Genomic DNA, 24,753 nt, shown 5'->3' with positions numbered 1-24,753 from the left:
ATGGAACCCTGCGGGTGGTGGATGGGAGGGGATGATGCCAAGCAAGATGTTTACTTTGAGCCAGAAGTTTGATACAAACTCTTAGTTTTTTTTTCACCTGAAGTGACTGACCTGCATACTTTGATGCCAGCGTTTGTGATCTGGGACAGGAGATTTTTGAGATTAGAAATGGGCTCATTTATAGAGTCTAGCACAGCTAATTCTTACCAGTTCCTGGGGCACTGCTGATAGCAGGGTATTGTGTACTCTCCCAGTGTTTGTGGGCTTTTACAGGTTTTTCCAAGGAGTTTGACACTCACGTCTGTTTAGGATGAAAAGTTGAGCAGATGATCTGCTAGCCTGATCATATGTGACAGTTCATAGTCCTACCATTTTGCCCATTCCTTTATTTTTTTGAAATTCATACTTTGATAATTGCACATGTGCTGGGGACTTCAAACTTATTCCCCCTCCAGTGACTTAGAGTTAACTAGAAAAATGCTCTGCCATAGGGCTCCTGGAGAAGCCCTGCCAGCAGCAGGCAGGAATAGAGGCTGTGTCTTTGCTGTACTCCAGAGATCTCTTGGTAGCTTGTGAAATGATTCCCAGTTTTCTGCTGCCGATTATTCACTTTCAGTTTTGGCTGGACATTCCTTGGAGTCATCGTCCAGTGCCATTAATTATTTCTACAGCAACATGCTGTGCTTTTTTATTATACCTGCAGCTTCACATTAAAACCCCCCACATATTCTTAGTGTTTATTTTTATTAGATATTTTACTTACTGATGCTATCTGCTAAGAGAGAACATGAAAAAGCCCCTCACCCTATTAACAACATACTGCAGGTTAATGTGAAACCAGCGTGGAGAGGGTAGTTGAAAAACACAATTTGAAACATTCTGGGGTTTGTTCTTATACAGGGAAAAAAATTGAGGGATAACTTAGAAATCTGACACATCCACCCTAATTTGGTTTACACTTTCAAGAATTTTTGCTTTGTAAATCTTCCTTTTAACATATGTTATGTTTTCCATCTGTCTTCTCAGATGTCTAAGATACAGAGAGAACCTAAATTGTTTATTTGGAAAACTCTTTAATAAAGATGCTTCAACAAATACTATTAAGTATTTTGCAGAATCATAAGTGTGAATTAAAAGAAAACTGCAACTTCTATTAGTAGTGATAATTATAACTCTTAATCTAAATCTCTTAACACACTCCTCCTTTCCTGCTTTCTTATTTGCCATCACTGAGAAATAAGGATGTTATTTATGACACTGGATAAATACAATATTTTTGATTTGCAGTTTGTGTGTGGATATATTTTTATTTATACATCTGTAAGTCTGTAAAATAATCCCCAGCTTCCCTGCTGGTCACCTTTAGTGCTGTGGAAGCTTCCTTGGGAAGACAACATTGGGAAAGGAGTCGTTCTTCCCTGGGTGACTGTTCCTCCCAATCTCCTGGGCACATGTCATTTTCCTGCTGTAGTTGGACACAGCAGAGACAGGAATCAGAGCTGGAGCCCTTCTGCTGCAGAGTGAGAAGTAAAATGGGACATTGCATTGCAGCCCCTGTCGGTGTGTGTGTCACCAGGAGAGCACGAGCTGCTCTCTTGCTCTGCCCAGCTTTGCCACCATGGGTACCTCTGTAGCTGGGTTAGTGAGTGTTGCTGATGACATCACTTCTGTGTCATCTCTTGTGTAGTGTCATCTCATGGAGAGGAGAGATGGGGAAATTACCAAGTGGCTTGAGTTAAGTACTGAGTATCAGTCTGGTTTGGAATTGCTGTGAAGTTTTTTCCTAAGTTCATAAACTCCCTAAAGGAAAGTATTAATGAGAATGTAGAATGGTTCCAAACAGCCTCATCCCACTGAAATCAATGCTTTAAAGAAAATATTCATGAGAGAGTTGGGGTTTTTTGGTATTGTCAGTTATGCTTGGAAGTTTTTTTAGACATAAATATACAAAAATCGTTAGTTTCAAGTGTCATCTTCCTTGTGTATGGTTTGGTTTGTTTTGGATTGTATGTCCTTGCACAGCTGAATTTGAGTTGCTAAGCAGAAGCCAGTTCTCTTAAATTTGGTATCAGAAATAGGGAGAGAAAAGTGGCATTAAAAAGAATGGAATTTGTACTTTTTATGGCTTCTATACATCACGGAGGAGACCCCAAACTTGCCTGTTTCATAGTAACGTTGCTTAGGTTTTTTTCCTTGTTTCATTATATTATTTCAAGTACATATTTATATATTTCACTCTTCCCAGAATAGGCCCGTTCTGTGGGTCTGTTGGAGAAGCTGTGTTAAGTGGGAATTGTCATAGAAGGACCTGTGTAGCTGAAGGGAGCTCCTGAGCCAGAAGTGAGCTCGAGTTCTCACCACTGACACTGTCAGTCATTGTGGGGAGAATGAGTAGCTGAACACTTCAAAACTTGAACCACCTGTGTTGGCAGTATATTCACTGAGAAGTCTCTGGCCAGGGAATGTCACAGCTAAAGTTTGTTTGTCAAGGTAATTTGTGTCCTTATGTGCTGATTCCCTTTCCAGGTGGGCAGGGAGGGTGGCTCAGCCTTTAGGGAAGCTGTGGGTCTGGCAGCTGTGGGAGCCAACTCAAGGCAGGCACCAGCAGACACCAACTTGGTACAGACTGTGCATGTCATGCTGACTTAAGCAAGTGCCCACTATTAATTGCCAGAGTCTCAGATGATTCCTTTTAAAAGGGTCATTCAGAATTTAAATGTTCTGTCAGCTGTTAAATTTGGATAAGAGGCACGATGTGTGTGTTTGTGGTAGGATGGGAAGGCAGTCTCACTTCTGGTAATGTTAACGTGCTCCAAGAACCTTAAAGTATTTAATCTTCATCAGGATGATCTTGTGAATGAGAAGCTGATGTGTGGTGTCTCCCAACCCATAGGCAGATTGCCTTCTCTTCCTTCTGTCCAGGTTTCTCTCCTTATGGTAAATAAATTTACTGAAGCCTTCTGGTCTGTAAGAGGGTTTGCCTGGTAGCCACGTGTACAGGGACAGTAGGCATGTGTGTCTTGTAGATGCTGCTGGTGGGATTTAGATTTGTTCACAAGAGCAGACATGGCAACTGTGTCAAAATACTGAAGATACCTTGGGAAACAATTAAGAAAAAAAATGGTTTTGGAGAGGGGCAGAGGAAGGCAAAGACAATCCATCATTTGCCACCTGATGCTTCTAAGAGCAGACCAGAGTGAGCACTCTCATTAGGCTGCTTCTGCCACACATTTTGGGTTACCTTGACTTTATTCCCCTCTAGCATCTGGGAAGAGATTAGAGACTAGTTTCTTATCTGGATATTTTTCATATTTGCTTCTTTATATAAACCTTAGTGCCAGGTGCAAGGGCCATTTAATGCGCTCTCATATACTACTTCGTAACTGATAGGGAAACATTCAAGTAATTTGTGATTTATTTTTATGAAGGGGTAGAATAATCCCTAAACCCACCAATTACTTCTGAAATAAACCAGTATCTCAGGTTTTTCTAGATTTTTAACCCAGGTTGTGTTGTCACTATGAGCACAGCAAAAGAGAGATGATGGAGACAACTTGGACAAGTAGAGCAGAGAGAACCTTGAGGTTATGACATTGTGATACAAAACATGGAAGTGGAAAGAGAGGCTGGGGACTGAACCTGGTGTGACCAAGGAAGAATCTCAGTTTATACTACTTTCTTTTCATGGAGGTGAGGAGGAGGACAGGGACAGAGCAGGTGGCTTTTCCTATATCAGCTGGTAGTTGTTACCACACCTTAGTGCTGGTACAAAGGATGTGGATATGTGCATTTTCCCCATCCTGGCTCGTGTGTCTGCTGGTGGAGCTGGTGTCAGGCACTGAGTCAGGAATACAGGTGGTACTGCAGTAAAGGTTAGAAGAGAACTGATTTTTTTTTTTTCATTAATTTCATGACTTGTTGGTGTACCAAGCTTCAGTTTTAAAAAGTCACCTAATTGCTGAAGTCTTACCAAAATGGACTGGGGAAGTATTAGGAGCTGTCTCTAAAATCCCAGCCACAGGAAAGCAAGCAAAGGCAAGTGTTAAACCTATTTTCAAGAAGGGTTAAAGGACAATACAGACTGTTCAGCCTCCTCTCCATCACTGGGAAGGTCATGGAGGAGCTGGAGTGAGTTCATTGAAGGCTGCTCAGGAGTTTGGGGGCTGGAGCATGTGCCCTTTGAGAGGAGGTGGAGGACTGGGCTGCAGTCAGACCTGATGTCCCTTCCAGCCTGAGTGACTTTGTGCCTGTCAACAAGAGAGAGCTGTAATGATGATTCCAATGGATTTTCTAGAGATAAGTCCCAAGGATTCCAAAAGGTGATGTTCATACCAGCACATTTGAGTTTTGACCACTCCCGTGACTTAGGAACGAGCAACCCAGACTGTATTCCTTTCTCATCCCAAGTGCAAACAATCAAGCAGGTAGAAATTTAATTAAATATTCAAATCTCTTATTATTCAAGCCATAAATTGTTAAGACTCATCCACATCCTCAATGTTGGATCTCTTATTCCTTCTCATCACCCTCCACCCAGCCATCAGGGTCTCCTTAACCCAGCCGGGGCCCTCATCACCATCATTCTCAACCTGGTTGTTAAACGTGCTGTTCAGAACAAGTGATTCTGCTCTGCTGAAAGTCAAGGTCAGATGCATGTCAGTTCCCAAGCTTTCCATGTCTTGTCAGGGAAAGACACTAATCTGAAGTTTCCTTACTGAAATTTTAGATTTTCCGTGAACGTGTTGTTTAATTGTTCTAAAACATTAAATGCCAACAATAATTGTCTTTTGTGAAACAATAAATTACAGACTCCTCAGACCTGGAAAGGAAGTTGGAATGGACATGGTAATTGCTGACTGTGCCACACAGTGTGGCTATTGAGGGGAGCTACCTGACAGTGAATTTTAGGGAATGGCTGGAGCTCTGAACTGTTGAGGCTTTGTCTGCTGGGGTCTGGCATGATTGAAAGAAGCCTTACAAAACAAAATTGGGCTCACTGAAATGTAACAGCTATGTTGGCATGAAAGAAAGGCATGGTGAAAATACTGCTTGTGTGCTGGACTTCAGTTTGTGACAGGACAACTCCCAGTCACGTCTCAAGCAAAGATTATGCTGTAAAAAAACGAAACTGAATTTGATAGTTCTCCTCCTGCTTGCTGTGAGATACATTTGAGATAATAAGACACATAATGAAACACCTTAGGATGTTTGTCACCTCTCCAGGCTGAGCTAAAGGGGAAAAAATGGTGACATTGAAACAAGTTAATTGATTGAATATGTATATTAGGAAAGTCTCCCAGTAACACTCATGAGCAGCTGTACAGATGAGAATGTTCTGCCTTCAGGATGCAGCAGAGTTTTGGGGGTTTTTTTCTGTTGAGAAGGCCTAGAAGGAAACAGAACATGTTTTTGTTTTTTTTAATTATGGTTGCTGAAAGTGTTGTCCAGGAAGGCAGAAAGCTGTGACATTTAAGCTCATAAGACTGAAATTAGGAGAGAAACTGTCTCAAGTGTGGTTATCTTCTGTGTGTGAAAATAGCTGCTCGAGGAACGCAGAATGCTCAGATTGGAGAAGGAGCCCTTTGGAAAGAGTGGGGGTGTGGTACTTGCCTAGTGCTTTTCCATGCCTTCCAGAAAATGTAATCTCTATTTTTTTGTGCTTTGCTGTTAAGAGGACGTAGGGGTTTATGTGACAGAGGTAATGAATAGTATGAGTTTGAGGATCAGAGGTGCCGTGTTAGAGACAAGACACGACGAGGTGAATTTCTGCTGCCTTAGTGAGCTGTGCTGCTTCATGAGCACTGAGTTAGAGGTATGTGCCTTTTGGGTTTAGGGTGTCTGTTCTCCTCCTTTAAAATCCAGACCACTTTTCCTGCTCTGATGTGATGTGTGCTGGGTGCGTGGCAGCTTTGAGGATGGAGCAGGTTGAAGCTTGGTGGGACTTGTCAGCAAAGGTGTTCCCTGACCATTGCTTCAGGTAACTGCATGTAAAGGCAAAGGCATCCCTTGGTTTTTAGCCTCCTGGTAGCTGCCTTTGAGAAACAGTTGAAGCATTGAGAATGGGATCAGTTCTGTTCTTCTTGTGATGATGGAGGGACTGCAGTTGCTTTTCATTTCTCTGTCAGTAGAAATGGGCCATGTTCTTATTATGGCAGATTTTTATATGTGTGTAAATATACTTATTCTTTTTATAACTGCCAAGACAATCTCTTATCTTTATGGATTTGTTGCAGACATGCTCAAGTAGATTTTTGTTTTCTGTTGTATTTTATAACCGTTGTAAAATGTGCCTTGTGTTGCTGTTTTTAATGTGCATGACTCTGATGAAATATAAAAGAAGATGATTAATCATTGCATGAACAATTGAATTCTTGGTGAATTTTTACAGGACCATTGTGTTAAGTTGTTTACCTGCTTTTTATTTTCCTGCTGGCAGAGCAGTACATTTTCCATGTCTAACCTAAATGTACAGCCTTCTTACAGGAGCTTAGGAGTGGTAGATTATTTCAGGTTTTAAGTGGCAATATTCCCAAATGCTTTCTTCACTCTTTTTTGTAAACTGCAAAAACATTTCCAGTTCTTGGCTCTGGCAAGACTGAGAGAGTCCAGCCAGCCAAGCAAAAAACCAAATTGAGCATTTATACTCCAGCAGCCCATTTTGAAATACAGCTGGAAAAAACTACTCTTTAAGCCACAGCAACATCTTCCCCCTTGACATTTTGTCTCTTTTTCTTTGCCCCTATCCCCGCACCCACACATCTATTGTCCATGAAATATTAACAATTTTGATGCAGAAGCTTGGAAAAACACATTTTTGTGGGATTTACAGAAGTTGTGGGAACGAGTACTGGAAACCTTGAACTTGGGGGAGCTGGGGTGGTGAGAGCAGCTGAAGAGAGGGGAAGCCTCAGCCCCGGCCCCGTGTGCCACCCTTGGTGATGCCCGGGCAGATGGATTTGGTCAGGCTCCAGCTGCAGCCACTGCCAGTGACAGAGCCTTCCCAGAGCCTCCCAGAATCCCCAGCTGAAATAGGGAAATCTTGGAAGAGGAAAAGTAGAACCAAAATGTCTAGGAAGTGGCAAACTGCAGCCTGGTCAGTGCTGAGATGTTTTGTGCGAAACTGGAGGAGAGATGAAGCGATCATGGACTCAAAGGTACACCAGGAGTTTTTCTAGAAGACAATCAGGAAAGATGAATTAAAGACCTGAAAGGAAAGGCAGCAAGTAAGAGAAATTAAAAATACTTTGTTGAATCTTGCTAAATGAAATGTTAGCTTGTTCCTTGCCTGCTTGGAAGGGAGCAGGGGCTATGAGTTACAGCCAACATCATGCAGTCCTGGAAGGATTATTGACTCCAGTAGGTGATGATGGCAGAGTGTGAGCCCCTGAAGGACATGGTGCTCTGAGCACCTCAAACCAGCCAGAATTTAATGGTTTTGTCTTTGTTTACTGTGCCTGTTTGTGTAACTCACCAGGCATTGCTAGTCTGACCATTATTATTAATTTTTGGAAATGCCCATGCTGATAAAATGCACAATTTTAAAGTGTACTGAGATGGCTTGGTGATGCATCTGTGCTTTGTGATACAGTTTGTGTTGCTTGAGGTTTGTTGTTTCTTTTCAGTGTACCACCTTACATCATTTTTGCAGCCTGGCTCTTGCACCAACGTTTTGTGGTTGAAGAATGAATTAAACTTTAAAACAATGAAGCCTTTGGAATATCCTTCTTAAGTAAAGAACTCTTCTTTGCTCTAACCTGGAAAAAATGTGATTTGTTGCTCAGTGTGAAGGACTGGGGTTTGTCAGGGCTGGCTTGGGGGTCAAAATAATGTTTTCACTCATTTATGTTACAGTGAGAAGTGATTGTTTTAGTTCACATCCTTGGATTGGAAAGCTCTTCCAAGATGTGTTGTGTGTTTGAACACTACTCTGGTGTATTGAGGCTGGTCTGCTTAGATGTTTATAAATATGTGCCTGTCCTTATATCTTCAAATATGTAGCTTATTTTTACATGGAAGTACCTATGTACAGTGAAGTAACATTCTGTTTTTTAGTTACATACTAAAATAACCTTGTTACACAGATGCTGCTTATGATGTGCAATAAAATATTTTAGTGAACCTGAGTTGGTCCTTTAAAAGAAAAAAAAAGCCCCACCACTTTTTATTAGTCTGGATGTTGCAGCCAGGCAGAGCTGTTCCTTCAAGTGGCTTAATGAAGATTTGATTGATTTATTTTGCTCATCTGGAGAGTGTGTGGATTACCTCTGTCAATATTGGGCATGATAAATGATGGCTGGGCACTTACAGAGCAATTTGAATTATTTGAGCTGTTCAGGAATCGAGCAGTGACTCGATTCAAGAGGCATTACAAGGAGAAAATGCTGAGTCCCTTTCGGGATCTTCTGAGGTAGCAGATCGTGGTACAAATCAATGACTAGAAGCTGATATTAAATGTCTTTCTATGTGAAACTGGGGTCAAACTGCTGAGAAAATCATTGTTGTTCTTTGGTGAGGTTTTGAAGCAATGCTGGAAGATGTTCTTTGGCCATGTGCACACATCAATGACAGGGTAGAATTGCAGGGTGAAATGCGGTGGCTTGGGATTACAGAGGAGGTTGGAAAAGGTGATGTAATTGCTCTTTTGGGAGCATAAATCAATAGGAAAAAAATCTGTTGTTATTTCTGCCTTCATCTTTTAGCCAAAACAAGGGAAATCTAAGCATTAGATTAGATCATTGTATTCATGCCACCTTAGTTTTCTTAAGCTTCGTTTTGTCAAAATTCTTGCCAGAAAACCTGTTTATTGGCCAGTGCTGTGCCCTGTGTGGTTGTGAGTGCACAGTGTGTGATGGCTGTGCCCTGAAAGGCTCTGGAGTTCGTGTCACAGGGACCCTCCCTCACTTCCTGGTCCTGGGTAAAGACATCCTGAATGCCTGTCCTTGTTAACACTTAGCAAAGTAGCAAAGATAAATATTTTAGCTACTCATTTGTCGTGTTTTCTCACCCATGTTTCTGTTTTAACTTGTAGATTTCGGATCTTTGTTTGACTTGGAAAATGATCTTCCTGATGAGCTGATCCCCAATGGCGAGTTGGGCCTTTTAAATAGCAGTGGGAACCTCGTTCCAGATGCGGCTTCCAAACACAAACAACTTTCTGAACTTCTGAGGGGCAGCAGCGGCTCTTCCTTGAACCCAGGCATTGGCAATGTGAACTCGAGCAGCCCCGTGCAGCAGGGAGTCGGTGCTCAGGTGCAGGGGCAGCCGAACAGCGCGAGCATCGGCAGCCTGGGCGCCATGGGCAAGAGCCCGCTCAACCCAGGAGACTCCGCAGCTCCGGGCCTGGCCAAGCAAGCAGCCAGCACCTCTGGACCTACCACACCTGCATCCCAAACTCTGAACTCTCAAGCACAAAAACAAGTGGGAATGGTGACGAGCAGCCCTGCAACATCACAGACTGGACCTGGGATATGTATGAATACTAATTTCAGTCAGACACACCAGAGCCTTCTCAACAGTAATTCTGGTCACAGTTTAATGAATCAGCCTCAGCAAGGACAAGGGCAGGTAATGAATGGATCTCTTGGGGCAGCTGGAAGAGGAAGGGGAGCAGGAATGCAATATTCTGCCCCTGCCATGCAGGGGAATGCAGGCAGTGTGCTGGCAGAGACTTTAACCCAAGTATCTCCACAGATGGCTGGGCACACCGGGCTGAACACAGCACAGACAGGAGCAATTACTAAAGTATGTACATGCCATTTACTGTATTCTATTTATTGCACTTGTTTTTCTCCATACAGGTGTTTAGGAAACACGGTAGATCCTTTTCTGGGACAGAACTAAAGGATGTGCTTTCTTGAGTCTGTAGTTACCCATTTCAGTCACCAGTGATATTGTGAAAAGGAGATAATTGAAGCAGTTCTTCTCATGTAATCAAAAATGAAAGCACTTGTTGAAAAAGACATCCTCGAAGCTAAAAGTTGGAAAGTATCTTAGCAGAGTGAATTAGAAAAGAGTAGCATAATCCTGCAGAAAGGAAGCAGATGATTTCTCGTGTGCAGGATCTCAATTTAGCTGCCAGACAACGCCATCTTCTAAAGCAAGGTGAACACTTGGAGATTGAAGGGAGAGGTGTAGCAATTGCTCCTTTTGTCAAGGACCACTGTCAGCAGCCCTGCAGCGAATGGTTTTTAAATATGGAGGAACTGATCTGGAAACATCAAATTTCACGTAGATTGCCAAGCTAATGCAAACTGTGAAAGGGGAGGGCAAGAGCCTAATTTAGTGGCCATTGTGGATCAGGACAGGGAATATATACCTGGAAGTATCTGCTTCTGTCATGGGGCACTGCTCTGGCTCTCTGTTTGATACAGTTACTGCTTTTTAGTCCTTTATTTTCCAGGTGTGAGCTTAGAGCAGTGTTTTGACTGCTGCTCCTCCTGCCCTGTGCCTTATCTCTTGTTTGGATTGTTTTGGTATAATTCCTTCATGAAATTTTGATGGCAAACCCACCATGTTCTGATATGTAGAAAAAAGGTCAATTTTTATCTCTGATATTTTATCTATTCATACATCAGTAGCTGTTGTCACTGTAGTTTATTAGCCTGTAAATGTTAATTCATTGATGTGTTAGTATTGTGGAAAAAATTGCATTGTCTGACATGAAAGTGTGTGCCCTGTACTCTGAAGTGGTGCTCATATCACTTTGGAGTACTGTGTAGTTAATCTTAATTTTTTTTCAAAAATAAAAACCGTAAAAAGCATTCTCTCTGCAGTGAAGAGATGCTTCTGCTTAAGGAAGAGATACTTGTGTTATGAGTGAAGGTCAGAGCATCTGAAAGTTGACATAACTGTTTTGGAGGCTGGAGACAGCTAATTTTGTTGTGTAGAAGTTGATTGGTCTGCACTGAAAGAGAGTCATCTTATCTTTCTTTTGTTTTCCTTTGAAATTTGTGGGAAGAGTGAGGAATTCTATTTATCTGGCTTATTTCTGTGAATTTACAGATACCTAAGTTCTTGGGAATAGATTTTTCCCAGTCGCTATCCAGTTTTATGTGAACCAGCTGAAGTAGAATTACCCCAAAGCAAAGGACTTGCTGAGAGTCTGTGTGAGCCTGATGGGGGAACTTGTGTGAGGTCTTGATTTATTTTAAACAAACCCACCTCTGGTAAAGAACAGGCCAAATCTCAGACAAATTCCAGATTTCAAGGAATTCAGGCTTAGCCTGTTGCCAGCTGCAAATGGATTCACCAGCTCAGGAAAGGGACCCAGACTGCCTCAGTTTACACATGTGCAAAAAGCAAAGTAAAGTTGGCTTGAGCAAGGAATACACTGGAAGAGAATAGTGAAGGGACTTTTTATGACAGAGCATAAGTGATAAAATGGTGCTTCTTTAAATGTGCACTTAAAAGAAAATAATTTTTAAAACTTGGCCAAGTAAAACAGAAAAACTGGTGTTTTCCAGGGCTCCATCTCTTGTTGAATAAGATGAAGCTTAAAAGCGATGTCCTTCTTTAAGAAGTTTTACTTTTATATATATGTATATATCTATATATATATCTTATTTTTCTCTTAGTAAAGAGAGTTTAAACCTGCTCAGAGTTCAGTGTTTTACACAAAAATTTTATGTTTCCACTTTGGAACAAATACTTACTCCCTGAATTTTCTTGTACCAAGCAGCAGTGTTATCTCTGCCATTTTCTTAGTTGGCATTTGAGGATTGGTATCCTTTTCCAGTCTCTCCCCATCCCCCAGTTTATTGTCCTAATAGGATTATCAGCCATGATTGTGTGTTAGCTTTTTCTTATTGATGCTCCAGGAAAGCTTTTAAGAAAAGCAAAGAAAAACTTCAGTGAGTTTGTCTGTTCTTCTGAAACTGAAATTTTTGCTGAAGGAGAATTTGGGTTAGTTTGTTTTTTCACTTCCTGATTCCCTGGTGTTTACCACTTAATGTGTACAGCTTAAAAGATTTAAAGAGCTGTAATAAAAGTGGTGAGGCAGCTGATCTACCTAATAGTGAACAGTGTCCAACTTGTCTAAACAGCTTAAAATGTAGCTGCTGTCCTGCTGTATCTGTATCAAGGCTGGAAAGAAATTCTCTGGGTGATGACTGTAGCAATATCCTAAGGGAAAGAAAGAGCTGTGAAGTACAAATGCAGAAAAAACAAAATGTAAAATAACTATTTAAAGTAAGATCTTATAATTACATTACAAATAAGTGATGTGCATCTCTGACTAACCTTGTTCAAGTACAGCTCTGAAGCCCATTTTCTCAATTCAGTGTCTTTATATGCAGTGTGGGGAACTTGTGACCCTTTATGGTTTGGGACCAGTTTTGTTAGGCAAGACCTTGCTTCTGTGGTGGTTGGTTCTAACCCTTTTTTAGTGTGTGACTAATCAATCCATTCCTTTTTCTGGTTTTGTTTGTTGTGGTGTGTTTATATAAGCATTCTTTCTATTTCTATTAAGAGAAAAAGAAGGAGAAATATCCAGAATCTGGTCCCTTCACCTGATCTCAGAAACTGCAACAATTTATTTCATGTGGATCATCATCAACCATGATTGTTCATTTTGCTCTGGACTTGTTATTTTAAGGCAGGACTGAGCAGGGTGACTGAGGTTTATGTTCCTGTGCTTGCATGAGCCAAAGGTGGAGATAAACCTTAGCCCTAACCTATTCAAACAGGAATGGAAAAGAACTAATTCTCAGTGTCAGAGGGCAAGAAGGTGCTGATATCAAGACCATTATTCTTCTATTGGCAAGGAGAGATTAAAGTACTTCCTCAATCTGTAGAGATGTGAGCTAAGATTTCACATGATACTCCAAAGATCAGTGATTTTTCTTGCTGAGATACCTGGAAACCTTTGAGGAACTGCCTCTTCCATGATTCTGTGTGTATCTCTGCTCCCTTCACTGGCAGTCTCCTTTGCTGTAACAATTTTCCTTGTAATTGTGGCATTGTGGCGCTTTTTTCTTGGATGACACTACAAGGAAAATTTTTATTGGACTGGGTTGAAGTTCCTTAGGAAATCAGCTTTAAAGAGGAAAGGATTTGTCTTTGAACAATTATTACTTGATGGGAGTAGAGGGACAGATCATCTTGTCACAATCATTTCCAGCAGTAATGAAATGCCCTTTTGTGTTGTACCATGTTTTTTGTTGAGTCCATTAAGTCCAGAAAACATGTTCAAACCATCCAGAACTTCTTGTTAGAGGTGTTTTTTTAAGATTGTTGGTTGTTGGATGTGATAAGCAGGAGCAAAGCTCAGCAGATGGTCATTGCTTCCATAGAATGAGCTCTTCATTGGAGACATGCTCGTGCCTAACACTCCTCGGTGCTGTGGGAGCTCATCTTTCCCAGGTGGAGGAGATGAAACCTTCCTGCTCTTTGGGGCTGGCAAAGGCTGGAAATTGAGTTTCTTTCAATGAGTTGTTAGAGAGTCTCTTGCTGAGATGCATTCCTCGTGTCTAGTACAGCCATCAAAGCCCATGGAAAGTTAGAAAAAAATGTTGGGAAGTGCCCATTTATTTTGTATGGTTCTCAGGCTTCCTTTTTGCCCTGTGTTAGGAGTTTTGGACTGTGATTCTTCTACCTGCTCTTTCCCTTAAGAAGTGGTAAAGTCCCATTCAGATGAGTGTTTTCTTTTCCATGTGTTTCCAAGCTATAATGCCTCCTCATACAATTCTGTAAAAAGAATCACCTTTTCTTCAGTAACTTCAGATTCCTGTCACTCCAACAAGGCTGTTCTGGTACCCAGCAGCAGAAATTAAGGAAAAAAATCTGGAGTTGTGCATGGCTGATAGTCTGCAGAAGGTATTGCTGTTAAGCTGCAGTGAAGATACAGCTTGCTGGGGGCTCCTTTCAAAGTATTTTTCTTTATAGAACCTTAAACCTACCCCAAGTTCAGCTTTCCTCCTGAAGGGCAGGCACATTTTAATCAAAAATTACGGGGCTCTGTATGCCTCAGAAAAAGTTCTAGTTGTTTGGTCAGGCTGAATCTATAAAGAGATGAGAAGAAAATGTTTATTTTCATACCTGGTTATGAGGTTTACAACATTAATGGTTGTTTGGGTTTTTTTTTGGGATACCTTTTTGAAGATTGAAGATTTTGAATAACTTCAATCTACCTGTTTTGAAAACTCTGAAGGAAAATACTAATATTGATATGAAATAGAATCTGTGTGCAGGGAGAAACTGATGGAAAAGCTGATCTGGCTGGCAGATCTTCCAGTGTAGTATTCCAGGAGGGAGCAGGGAGTTTAGATACAGAGTTCCAAGTGCTGTGTGCAAGAGATGAGTTTTCCTTACCTCTGTGTATGGACTTAAACCCCACTGGAAGTGGTACCAGCAGTGGGATTGACATCAAAACCTGAACAGACTCAAAACAATCACTAACTGTGCAAAACTAGATCTGCTCTGCTGGATTTTTGCCTATGAGTGCAGAACAGTTTTTTCCTCTAAATGGTATTGGCCTAATTTGTTTGGACAGTGCATGCTTTCAACTTTATTTCAGTTAAAATAGCCACATGGCAGTGTATGCTTCAGTAAGAGTAGGTTCACATTAAATAGGAGGAGGAACTCTTAGCAGAAGTGAACTTCAGAAACCAGTCAAACCATTATTTCTACCAAGAGAATAACCTGTTGTCTCGGGGCTTTTTCATGTTGAGCTATAAAAGGAGTGATTTCTGTCCTTGTTTCCAGGCAGGGTGTCTGTCTAATACATGTGCCTTGGACAAGCACATTCACAGTTTTGCTCCCTGTGCTGTTCACTGAGTGGTGTTTTGGTGTTTGAAATTAATCTTGAGTAAATTAAATATGATAATGAGCTGTGTTAAAGAGCAGGATTCACACAATGTATATGGTTACTTTACTTGTCTCGGTGTTGTGAGGAAACTGTGGTAAGGAAAATTTGTGATGAGAAAAAAATGAAGCCAACTATTTATTTAAACAGATCCCCCAGTTGCTCTTGCTGAGTATCAGATTTAGATACGCTTGCTGATTGTGAATTAAGTCAGCTGAAGATGTTCTCATTCCTTTGCAGCTCTGTGTGTTTTAGCAAACTGCTGGTGCTGTTTGTTTCTGTGGTGGCTCTCAATCTGTCTGAATTCTGCCTGAATTGTTTTAACATGACTTGCAGTTAATTTGCTTCTCATCCACGGAGTTGTCCATGCTCGGCTGCCAAGCTGCCTGTCTCCTAGCAGACCATGCCTCTGGCAAACACCAGTAGCCAGTCCAAATCATATTCCAAACAGGGCTGCTTCCCAGTTCCAGGGGACTCCTAATAATGTTTCAGACTCGACCACAGCTGCTCCATTCTCTGATAAACAAGGAGCACCAAGACAGCATTTTTACTGAGGTGAGACATATGTGTTTTTGTAATAATACAACAGAAGAAAGCTATCAATACAGAGAAACACATAATAGCAAAACTCACTGACTCGTAGTAAAATGAAAGTCTCTGAGGCAGTTTTGTTTTGAAACATGAGCGTGGAAAGTGGAGCTCCACAGATGAGTTTGCTGATACGTCAAAGAGATTTAAAAAGCTCACTTCCCACAACTCTTACTCCTGGCACCTGAAATTCAGTTGTTTCCTGTTTCTAGTACATGAGTTAAGTCTTGTTTGCAGTTGTGCAATGTAATTGAAGATCTTTGCAGTGATAGGCACTTGGCTGGGGCTTATGCAGGTATCAAGGTTCAGTTTGGCTCCAGGGCTGCAAGAAAGAGAGCACTCAGCCTTGGTGGGGACAAACCACAGCTCAGTTTCCTCCTCCTGCTTCACACCCAAAAGCCTCTCTGTGCACTTGCACTGGCTTATCAGCCAGCTGACAAAAATTAAATGTTATGGGATCTCTTCAGAGCAGAATTGTGCCATTATCTTCTACTGTGATAACACACCACAAACATTAAGGTTTTTGTCACTAACCACCAATTATACTGGTAAGAGTCTTGTCAATCTTCAGTTTTTGTTGTTAGAGCGGGGTTTATTTCTAAGAAGTTTATCTGAAAGAAGGTTTTGGGACTGAAACCAGCAGATTCACCAGTTCCTTTGGAAGCCATTGATTAAAAGCAGGATTTACAGTGTTGTTTCAAGTTAGTCAAAATGACAGAAACTCCCAGATACTGATAGATGTAACTGAGATGACGTCTTTCCAGTTTTCAGACTGCTTTCACATATCTTCCTGCTGCTGTTTGTAGTTTGGGGTTTTTAATACCCAGGTTAAAAATGACTCAGATGTTGGGAGGGAGGAAAACCTGCCAACTGAAACGTTGGTGTGTAGAAATTACGAAATGCCTGGTTCCTTCAGTCAGAAGGAAATCTTTGTCACAGTAATTTTCTTAATAGACTCTAATCATGCATGTAGATATGATTTCACAGGAGCCTTTCTGATGAAAAGACCTTTTAGCAGGTCTCAAATCTTGCCCTTATTTAAAAGATAAACTTAATATTTGTGCTTGACAGTGAGCTGTGATTATATTGGGAATCCTGTAATTGGAAGGACATACAGAAATGTGTCAAAGCAGGCACTGCTATGGTCTGGAATCTAAATGCTGGTGGTCTGTTTCTGTAGAAAAAAGGCAGTGCAGGAAACTTGGAAGATTACATAGAGTTTGATAAACCATGTCAGCCTTCCTGAGAAATGGATCAGGACTGGAAGCAGTGAGAGGAGGCAATTCTCCTTTTGCAGCTGTGAAGTGAAGAACAGTTTGTTGAAGGAAAACAGGACACTTCAACCATCAGACAAAAAATAAGATTATGTTGGAAAGTTGCATTTTGGAATTTTGAAATTCACTCTTTTTCCTAGGGGGTTACAATTTTGATACAAGAGGTTACACAAAGCATGCCCAAATCTACTTTGTAGTGGGCAGATTATTCTTCACCTTGATTAAGAGTTAAACTAGAAAAGGTGTTTCAATACACATTTTCCCTCCATATGTCAAAAAATAATTCTGAATTCTTACTGGCGCAATTGCTAGCTTACTCTGCAGGGGTGAGATAAAGAATGGTAGAATATAATGGCATTTTCCTTTCTTCTTGTGAATGTTTGGAAGAAATACTTGTTGGTTTTTGTTTGGAAGCTGAAGTCCATTTGTATGTGGCATCAGTTTGCTGTAGCTGTGTCCATGGGCTGTAAATAGTATGTGCTCATTTCTCCTCTTTATCCTCCTCCTTCTTGCTATTACAGTAAAGAGTATTTTTATTTACTCCAGAAATTACTGTGACTGTGAAGTGGCACACTAAGCTTGCTTGTGTTTTAACTGTTTGTGTGTAATCCCAGGAATACTTTGCAGAATTGAGATTTAGATTGATAAGGACTTGAGATGATTTTTGGACTCATGGTGCTACAAAAACTACCTGTAAGTAGCACCTGGAAATGTCCATGCTTACATGTTCTAAAGATTCTGAAATCCCAGAGTGATGGACGTGTTCTTTGGTATCTGTGTACAATCCTATTTAGGTTTGGGAAATAACTGTGTCCTGTGCTCTAAAAAAGGTTCAACAGTGCCTTTGTTTTAGAGTGAATCATAATGAAAATACAGCATGTTAAATATAGGGCCCTCCTTGCCAAAAGAAATGAAATAGATTTTTTGAGGAGTGGTAAATAGATTATTTAGCACTCTGCTGCTGTTTTGGATGGAAAGGATTTGTGTTCTCTGAGTGACTGCAGCACAATGCTGCCCTGGCTGCGTGGCTGCTCTGCTTGTCAGGGGAGTTTTGGAAACAAAACAAATGCCCTTTGAAGCTTTTGGCAAATTGACTTAATTAAATAACTGCCTTTAGGACGGGAGGATCTTTGTACCCTGCTAATGGACAAGTGTTGGAACACCACCAGTTGAAGATGAGATTTCTCTCTTGGAACAAACAGTGGTGGCTCCCTTAGTCTGATATATGGGGCATCTTGGGTTAAAAAGCATTTCTGGATCATCCTCTGTGCAGCTGCTGTCAGTGGGGAATGTGTGTACAGGCCTGGTTTGTTAAACTGTTGAATTTTAATCCCGTTTAGAGACAACCATCAGATCTTGCCTTGTTTAAAAGCCTGTTCAGAATTGTCTCAAGAGCTTCATGGGTATTGTTAAATCTTCAAGGAGAGCATGTTTTATAGGACTGGAAATGTCACAGTAGCTCTTGAAGTCACTGTGGTGTTTCAAAACAAACATATTTGGCTCTTATAGTTATTTTAAAATTATTATAATGGTGTAAATTATTTATAGTTACATTTCTCCATAGTTAATATCAGGCTGTGATATTTGTGCTAAGTAGTTGCTTGGAGTAAGCAATATTGATTTTTGTTTCTTTTAATGTATTTGATGTAACCTGTACTGTGAGTTTGTGTCTTGTCTATTTGATTTTTCTCCTTGGTCTGCAATTTAAAAGTATAGTTACTTTTAGAGTCACAGCCTCTCCCTTCAGGGTTTTCCCTCTTCCTTTAGGATGCATGTCTGTCAAGGAGAGTGTACATTGTATAGGAAGGATACAGAATATCTCTTTTCATTATATTTTGGAGCTACTTTTCCTGTTGCTGTTCCTCCTCAGAGCTACTGTTGCCTTTTCTGCCACCTCTGTGGAATATCACATTCCATGGGCTGCCTGATAATGTATCCTTGGCCAGCTTCTGGGAGATAAATGGGGAAAGAACCTATTAAATAGTGCTACTGTTTTCTCTTACCAAAACAGCTTATTTCTTTTAATACTAAATTTTTGGAGCATGACGTGCTCTCCCTTTCCTTGGCTGTCTCCAGCCTACTATAGGCACTGCTGAGGTGCTGGCAGACACAGCTGGCAATTCTGTTGGGTACAGTCTGCAAGGCTGATATCCACAGTACAGGAAATAAAGGAAAGAGTGCAGCCCTTGAGTTGAATTTGATATAGAAATCTGCATTTATAGAATCACAGAATCATGGAATGATTTGGGTTGGAAGGGACCTTAAAACTCATCCAGGTCCCCCTCTGCCATGGGCAGGGACACCTCCCACTGTCCCAGGCTGCTCCAAGCCCTGCCCAGCCTGGCCTTGGGCACTGCCAGGGATCCAGGGGCAGCCACAGCTGCTCTGGGCACCCTGTGCCAGGGCCTGCCCACCCTCACAGGGAACAGTTCTCTAATGTAAATTTCTCTTCTTCAGTTTGAAGACATTGCCCCTTGCCTATCACTGCTGTCCCTAAACTTTGGTTCAGCTTAATGGTGATGAACTGCAGGAACTGGGGGAAGACAGGGATACTCAGTTGGGAACCTATGTTAGAAAACTGTGTTTTGGTGTGACCATAAATGTGTTTTAGTACACCTTGAGGCTTCTCCTGGAATTAACTCATAAAATTTTTGGCCTGTGAATATACAGTGGAGTATCTGTTGAGGCATATCTTCACTGAATTTCAGCCTTTCACAGTTCTCTTTTCAAGTATTGTTGAATTATTCTTCATGTCCAAACTAGATTTTCTTGATGAAACAAACCTTTGAAACATCTACAGTTAATTTTGAGGTTCTGGTTAAGTTTCTGTTCTTGTATACCAAGAATAATTTTTGTTTATCTGAAAAAAGCCACTTGCTCTGCTTGGCACTTATAAAAGCTCTTGAAGCAATTGGAATGTATTGATCAATTGTGGCTAATTATTCATTAGAGCTTTGAAGTTGTTGTTTGCAGAGGTGACACTCATTACAAAATAAACCTTCTCTGCTTTATTTTGCTTCATAAGTACAACAGTGATATTGAGTGCAGAAATTGTAGTAGATTTTTTTGTGTTTGTACTCAGGCTTGTGCAGAATTTTGGAGATACTTTCTTTCTTCAGGCATGTATACAGTGTAAGCATATGATCATTTGATTTTCTTTTCCTGGGAAAAGTTGGTTTCCAGTTAAATGTATTAAGAATTTGTTCTCTATATATCCAATCATTTGTAAAGAAGGTTTTCCCATGACATTTTGTCTTTTGTATTTCAGTAATTGTGGGGAAACATGGGTTCATTTTTTTTAAAGGCCTTGAAATACTGAAGTTCTTTTTTGGCCTCTGTGAAATGCTTGGAAGAGAATTTCACATCTTATTACAAGTGGTAATAAAACACCTGGCTTCTTTTTAATGGGGTTTTAAAAATTTTGCTTCTAGTTTTACCAAATTTTAGTAATAAAGGATGAAGTAAATTACAGTTATTCCTGGACATTTGAGTATTTTAATTTGAGTTAATTTACTGCTGAAGAACAAGACAGTAATTGCTTCATGAATCTGTTGTGGTAGGCTTTGGTTATAGCAATTAGCTTAAAGTGATGGGAGACTTGGAGCTTGGCTTCCTCAGAACAGTGATAGCCAGATCATGATTTAATTGTCAAATCCGATTCTTGAAATGTTACATTTTAAGGCTTTCTTTGTTACTGACTTCAAAGTGAGTATTTTTAACTGAATGTTTTGTCAAACTGCCAAACCTGCAGGTTGGTTTAGGTGAGCTCTCTCGCCTCAGCTCAGATAACATCATTGCCACCATTCTTGCACTGGAACTGAATTCACTTTTTTTTTTTTTTTTTTGGTAACACCACTGGCTTTCTGCCATAAAATGATTAATCTTTTCCTTGCCTCTCCATCTGTCCCTCTGGCATATACATTCCAAGTGCCATGGTGACTTTCTTTTGGAACACATTACTATAGGATGAAATAGCAATTAGTAAAGACTTACTTTTTTTTTGTCAGTAAACAGATGCAAGATGATGCCAGTGTAGTAAAGAAAGCCTGTCTTTCCCCTTCCCAAATGAGCATGAATTCCTAATGGACCTGTCTTCTGTGCTTCTCCTGGAGCCCTAATCAGTGAGGTGGACCTTGCTTCGTGCTGGAGGCTTGGGCCTCATTCCAGAGGGAGATAAGAGTCCAAAGAGCAAAGTCCTCGGCCTGTGCTTGGTGGAAAGCTGCTCTTTGGTATTGAGTTTGTGAGCAAAGCACTGCTGGGACTTGGGGCACAGCACCCAGGAGCTGAGGAGGGGTTAACCCCAGAGGGGTGATGCCAGATTGGAACAGCTCTGCGTGTTCTGCTCACCTGGGACCTGCTGGTGAACTGTGCAGATGGCAAGGCACAGGTTCCTGTCTCTGTGTGTTACCTCTCTGGGAAGCAGGAGTCAGCATTATGGAAGCAGTCCTGTCCTTTTTCACTGTCACTAACAGCATTAAAAGCAGCTGAATTGCCTGTCAGTCTGAATTTCTTAGGTCTTCCATTACCTAGAGAAGATTGACTCCTTCGTTCACAGTACTTTGTAGACTTCAGTTTGTAACTTCTGAGCATCTGAGACACCCAACTTGTTTGATTTCCTTGTCTTGAGAGAGAGAATAAACATCCAAAGGAAGAAAGTTAAGATATTTAAGCCAAGCAAGGTAACGTGCTGCTTGTAAAAACTTTGCAGTGGATGGGAAGAGAGAAAAAAGGAACAAAATGCTGAGTATTGTAACCAACTCGTGTGTTGAAAGCCCAGATTTGAGGTAGGTGTGGTAATTTGAGGGCCAGGGATTTAAAGGCTTAATCTAATAACAGAGTATGAAGTGGCTGATTTTGGTGAGACCCATAAAAAAGGAAGTAAAGGGTGCTTGGGATGGCATGTCCAGAAATTCTGAGTCATCCCTGTCCTGTAGTGGAGTGGACAGTGACTGCCTGGAGGCAGGAGCAGGTAACTGGGCCTGTACCCAGTCATTCTCTTCATGCTGAACCCAAAGGATACTGCTTGGATGTGTAGGATAGTGGGAAGTGCAGAATTCCCATTTTGTGCCAGCTTAATCTATTTTCTAAAATAAAAACAAGAAAGAGAGAGAGAAGAAAAGCGTCCCCAACACCTCAATGATGTAACTGAGGATGTTGGGTGAAGCATGAGATTCTGAGTGGCTGTGGCCCTGTAAGGGTTGGGGTGTTTGTGCACAGCTCCTCTCAGCTAAGGCTATTGATGAAGTGGAACCTTGAAGTTCCAGCTCAGGCATTCAGAAAACAGCATCAGAGTTTATTTTACAGCAGCCCTGGAAGGGTGGGAATAGTTGCTGTCTCCTCAGCCTTTAGTGTTTTGTTTCACACACAGTTGTGTCGATGATACAGCAGGAGGAAGTAGGGAGAAGTCCTTCCTTGCAAATCCAGGGATTTAGAGGAAAGCAGTAGTGAGTGGCAGATGTGTTTTACTAGAGCAATTTACACTGTTGAACAGCCAAGCTCTCACGTATGCAACTCTTCAACACTGCTGTTAGTTTGTGAAGATCTGGCCTCTTATCAAAACAGATCAGATCTAGGATGCCTCTGCTCTCTCTCGTCTTTAACTATGACAGGCATGTTCTGTTCTCTGAAATAATTTAAATTATTAATCTGGGACTTAAATTGGTTTTTAGCTTTTATACCATAGACTAAGTCCAGAATAATACAGGGATAGTGGCTCACTAAAAGGCTGACTTTGTGACTTCCTCCTGCAGTTATTTTGTCAGGTTCAGAGGTGTGGGAAGAGTTTGGTGAGGGAAAAAAAGGTGGTTCTGACCTTCCTGTTTTTCTATTGTCAGAACAGATCAGAGTAGCACGCCCAGTGGGTTGGGGCTGTGTGTCCTCACACTGCCACTGTCGAAGCTGCAGTTCTTTTAGAGCACCTCCACCACAGGGGTCTTCTAAACTGCTTCCTGTCAAGCTTTCAGCTCCCTCCCGTGTCCTCAGATAATCTCTGAGGTGCTGACAGGACAATGCTGGCAATGGTGGTGGCTCCTCCAGGGCCCTGGGTAGTGTCTGCTGTTAATGCAGAGGGTGATGGCAGAGGTCTCTGCCTTCCTTCATGGAGATGTCAGTCTGCGAGTCTGTCGTGGTTTATTCCTGAATTTAGTGCTCCCACTGAGATTCTCCAACCTGTGCTGCCAGTCACTCAGTCCCCCTTTCCCTTTTGGTGGGATGGAGAGGAGAATTGGAGGCAGAAAAGGCAGAGATCACAGGCTGAGATAAGAACAATTTACTGGAAGCAGCAATTAGATAAGAAACAGGAACAGCAAGGGGTATTAATAACGAAAGTATATGAGAGAGGCAAGTGATTCACATGCAAAATGCACAGAACAGCATTACCCTATTACCCACCTCTCCCTCCTGCTGGCTCACAGGGTTATCAGGAGGAACCCCATCTCCCCAGAGGAGACTCCTGCTTTTTGGCAATGGCATGAGGTGCTGCAGAATAACCTCAGTATCCTGGCCCTGCCCTGTCCTGGCTACTGCAAAAAATTAACCCTGTCCTGACTGGAACCAGGACATTACCCCTTATTACATACCATGAACTCCTGTCCAATTCCTACACCTTCCAACTAGATACATACATTTGTATTTATATATATATATATATATATATATATATATATATATATATATATATATATATATATATATATATATATATATATATATATACACACACATCTCCCATAAGCACAGATACCATTTCTTTAGTCAGTGTCCATCCCTCCAAAATGTCTGTTGAGTTCATTTAGTCCATGGCTGTGCGTTCTGTCAGTCCTAGATGTCTTCCAGGGCAGGAGGACTGGTGTGCTGTAGGCTAGTTACGAACTGCATCAGGAGCTCACTTGGCATGACGTGGGAAAGGCACTTTCCCTTTGAACATCCAGCCCAGCACTGGTAGTCAGGGTTCCAGGAGAAGCTGTGCTTGAGGGCCAGTCACTTTGGAAGCAGCTTGAACCTCTTCATATGCTGCCAGGATCCCTTTTTCAGTTTGGGTGCACCAGGCCTTGGATCCTGACTCCAGAACCCATGGGGTCATCTTCAAGTCTCCCCAGGTACTTTTTATCAGACTTGCCAGGAAGGACCATTCTCCCTGACTGTAGAACAAGGTTTTTACATCCTGTCCTGTCCTGACTGGCCCAGGGGCTACTGCTTAAACAAGCTCTTGTTTGATCTGTTCAAAGCTTGTTGTTCACTTTCAAGTGTTGTTCCACGTGAAATCATTTTTCTTCTGCGTCACAAGATGGAAAGAGCTGACAGTCTGACTGTACTCTGGGATGTGCATCCTCCAAAAACCTACAGTGAGGCCTTTTAACCTTACCTTGCTTTATGGCAAAACCAACCTTCAGAAGGATTTGGATTATCTTCTCCCCTTTATCAAAACCCTCCTCTGCCCTGTTCTGCCATACAATGATGTCACCAATGTGCTGTAAATGTTCTGGAGCCTCACCCTTTCCAGTGCAGTCTGGATCAGTCCATGACAAGTAGTGGAGCTGTGTTTCTACCCCTGGGGCACGTCCAGCTCCCAGTAATGGTGTGACTTCATTCAGGCCACCATAGTCCACTGTCAGTCTGCCCTTTCCACTGGGCTGACACACTGGTTGTGTGGGGCTGTTGAAGGGTGAGCAGGTCTGGCTGAGCTCTCCAATCCACAGCCCCTCCCATGGATGGGGTCCCATGGGCCAGCTGGTGCCACCTGGCCAACAGGGCACTGCTGTGGTAGTGATCAGGGCTTGTTGTTCTTCATCCCTCCTCAGTCTCACAGCAAAAGGCAGAGAGACCAGACAAGGAATTAACTGTCAAATTCTAATTCTCTCTGTCTCCATGGCAGCTCTTCTTGAAGCCCAGTGATTCCCTTTTGGGACCCTCTTCTGAGGTGATCCATGTCAAGGATACCTGGGGCTTCTGGGCCACTCACAATGGAGTGTGCTGCCATTTATTCCCAGTCAAGCTCACTTCAGCTTCCAGTGCAATCAGCTGTTGGGATCCCCCTGCCACCCCAAACACAGAGGTGGATTCTGTCCCTATGGACCTCAGTGGCATCAGGGG

At 41.7% G+C, this 24,753-nt stretch overlaps 1 protein-coding gene across 6 annotated transcripts in view; it reads left to right on the top strand.

The window, feature by feature from the left end:
• The window catches only part of CREBBP (CREB binding lysine acetyltransferase), a 97,473-nt gene that overhangs the window by 5,052 nt on the left and 67,668 nt on the right, over window positions 1-24,753 (top strand). For 5 of the 6 annotated variants that reach the window (XM_084216533.1, XM_084216532.1, XM_084216531.1 and 2 more), the window contains exon 2: window positions 9,029-9,741. In XM_084216533.1, the coding sequence (XP_084072659.1) occupies window positions 9,029-9,741 (713 nt within the window). The remainder of the gene's footprint in view (window positions 1-9,028; window positions 9,742-24,753) is intronic. The other variant, XM_084216534.1, reaches the window with a different exon arrangement.

Source organism: Fringilla coelebs, assembly GCF_963513975.1.
Source record: "Fringilla coelebs genome assembly, chromosome: 16".
NCBI lineage: Eukaryota > Metazoa > Chordata > Aves > Passeriformes > Fringillidae > Fringilla > Fringilla coelebs.
Note: the sequence above shows the minus strand (reverse complement) of the source record. Positions and strands in the feature narration are given on the sequence as shown.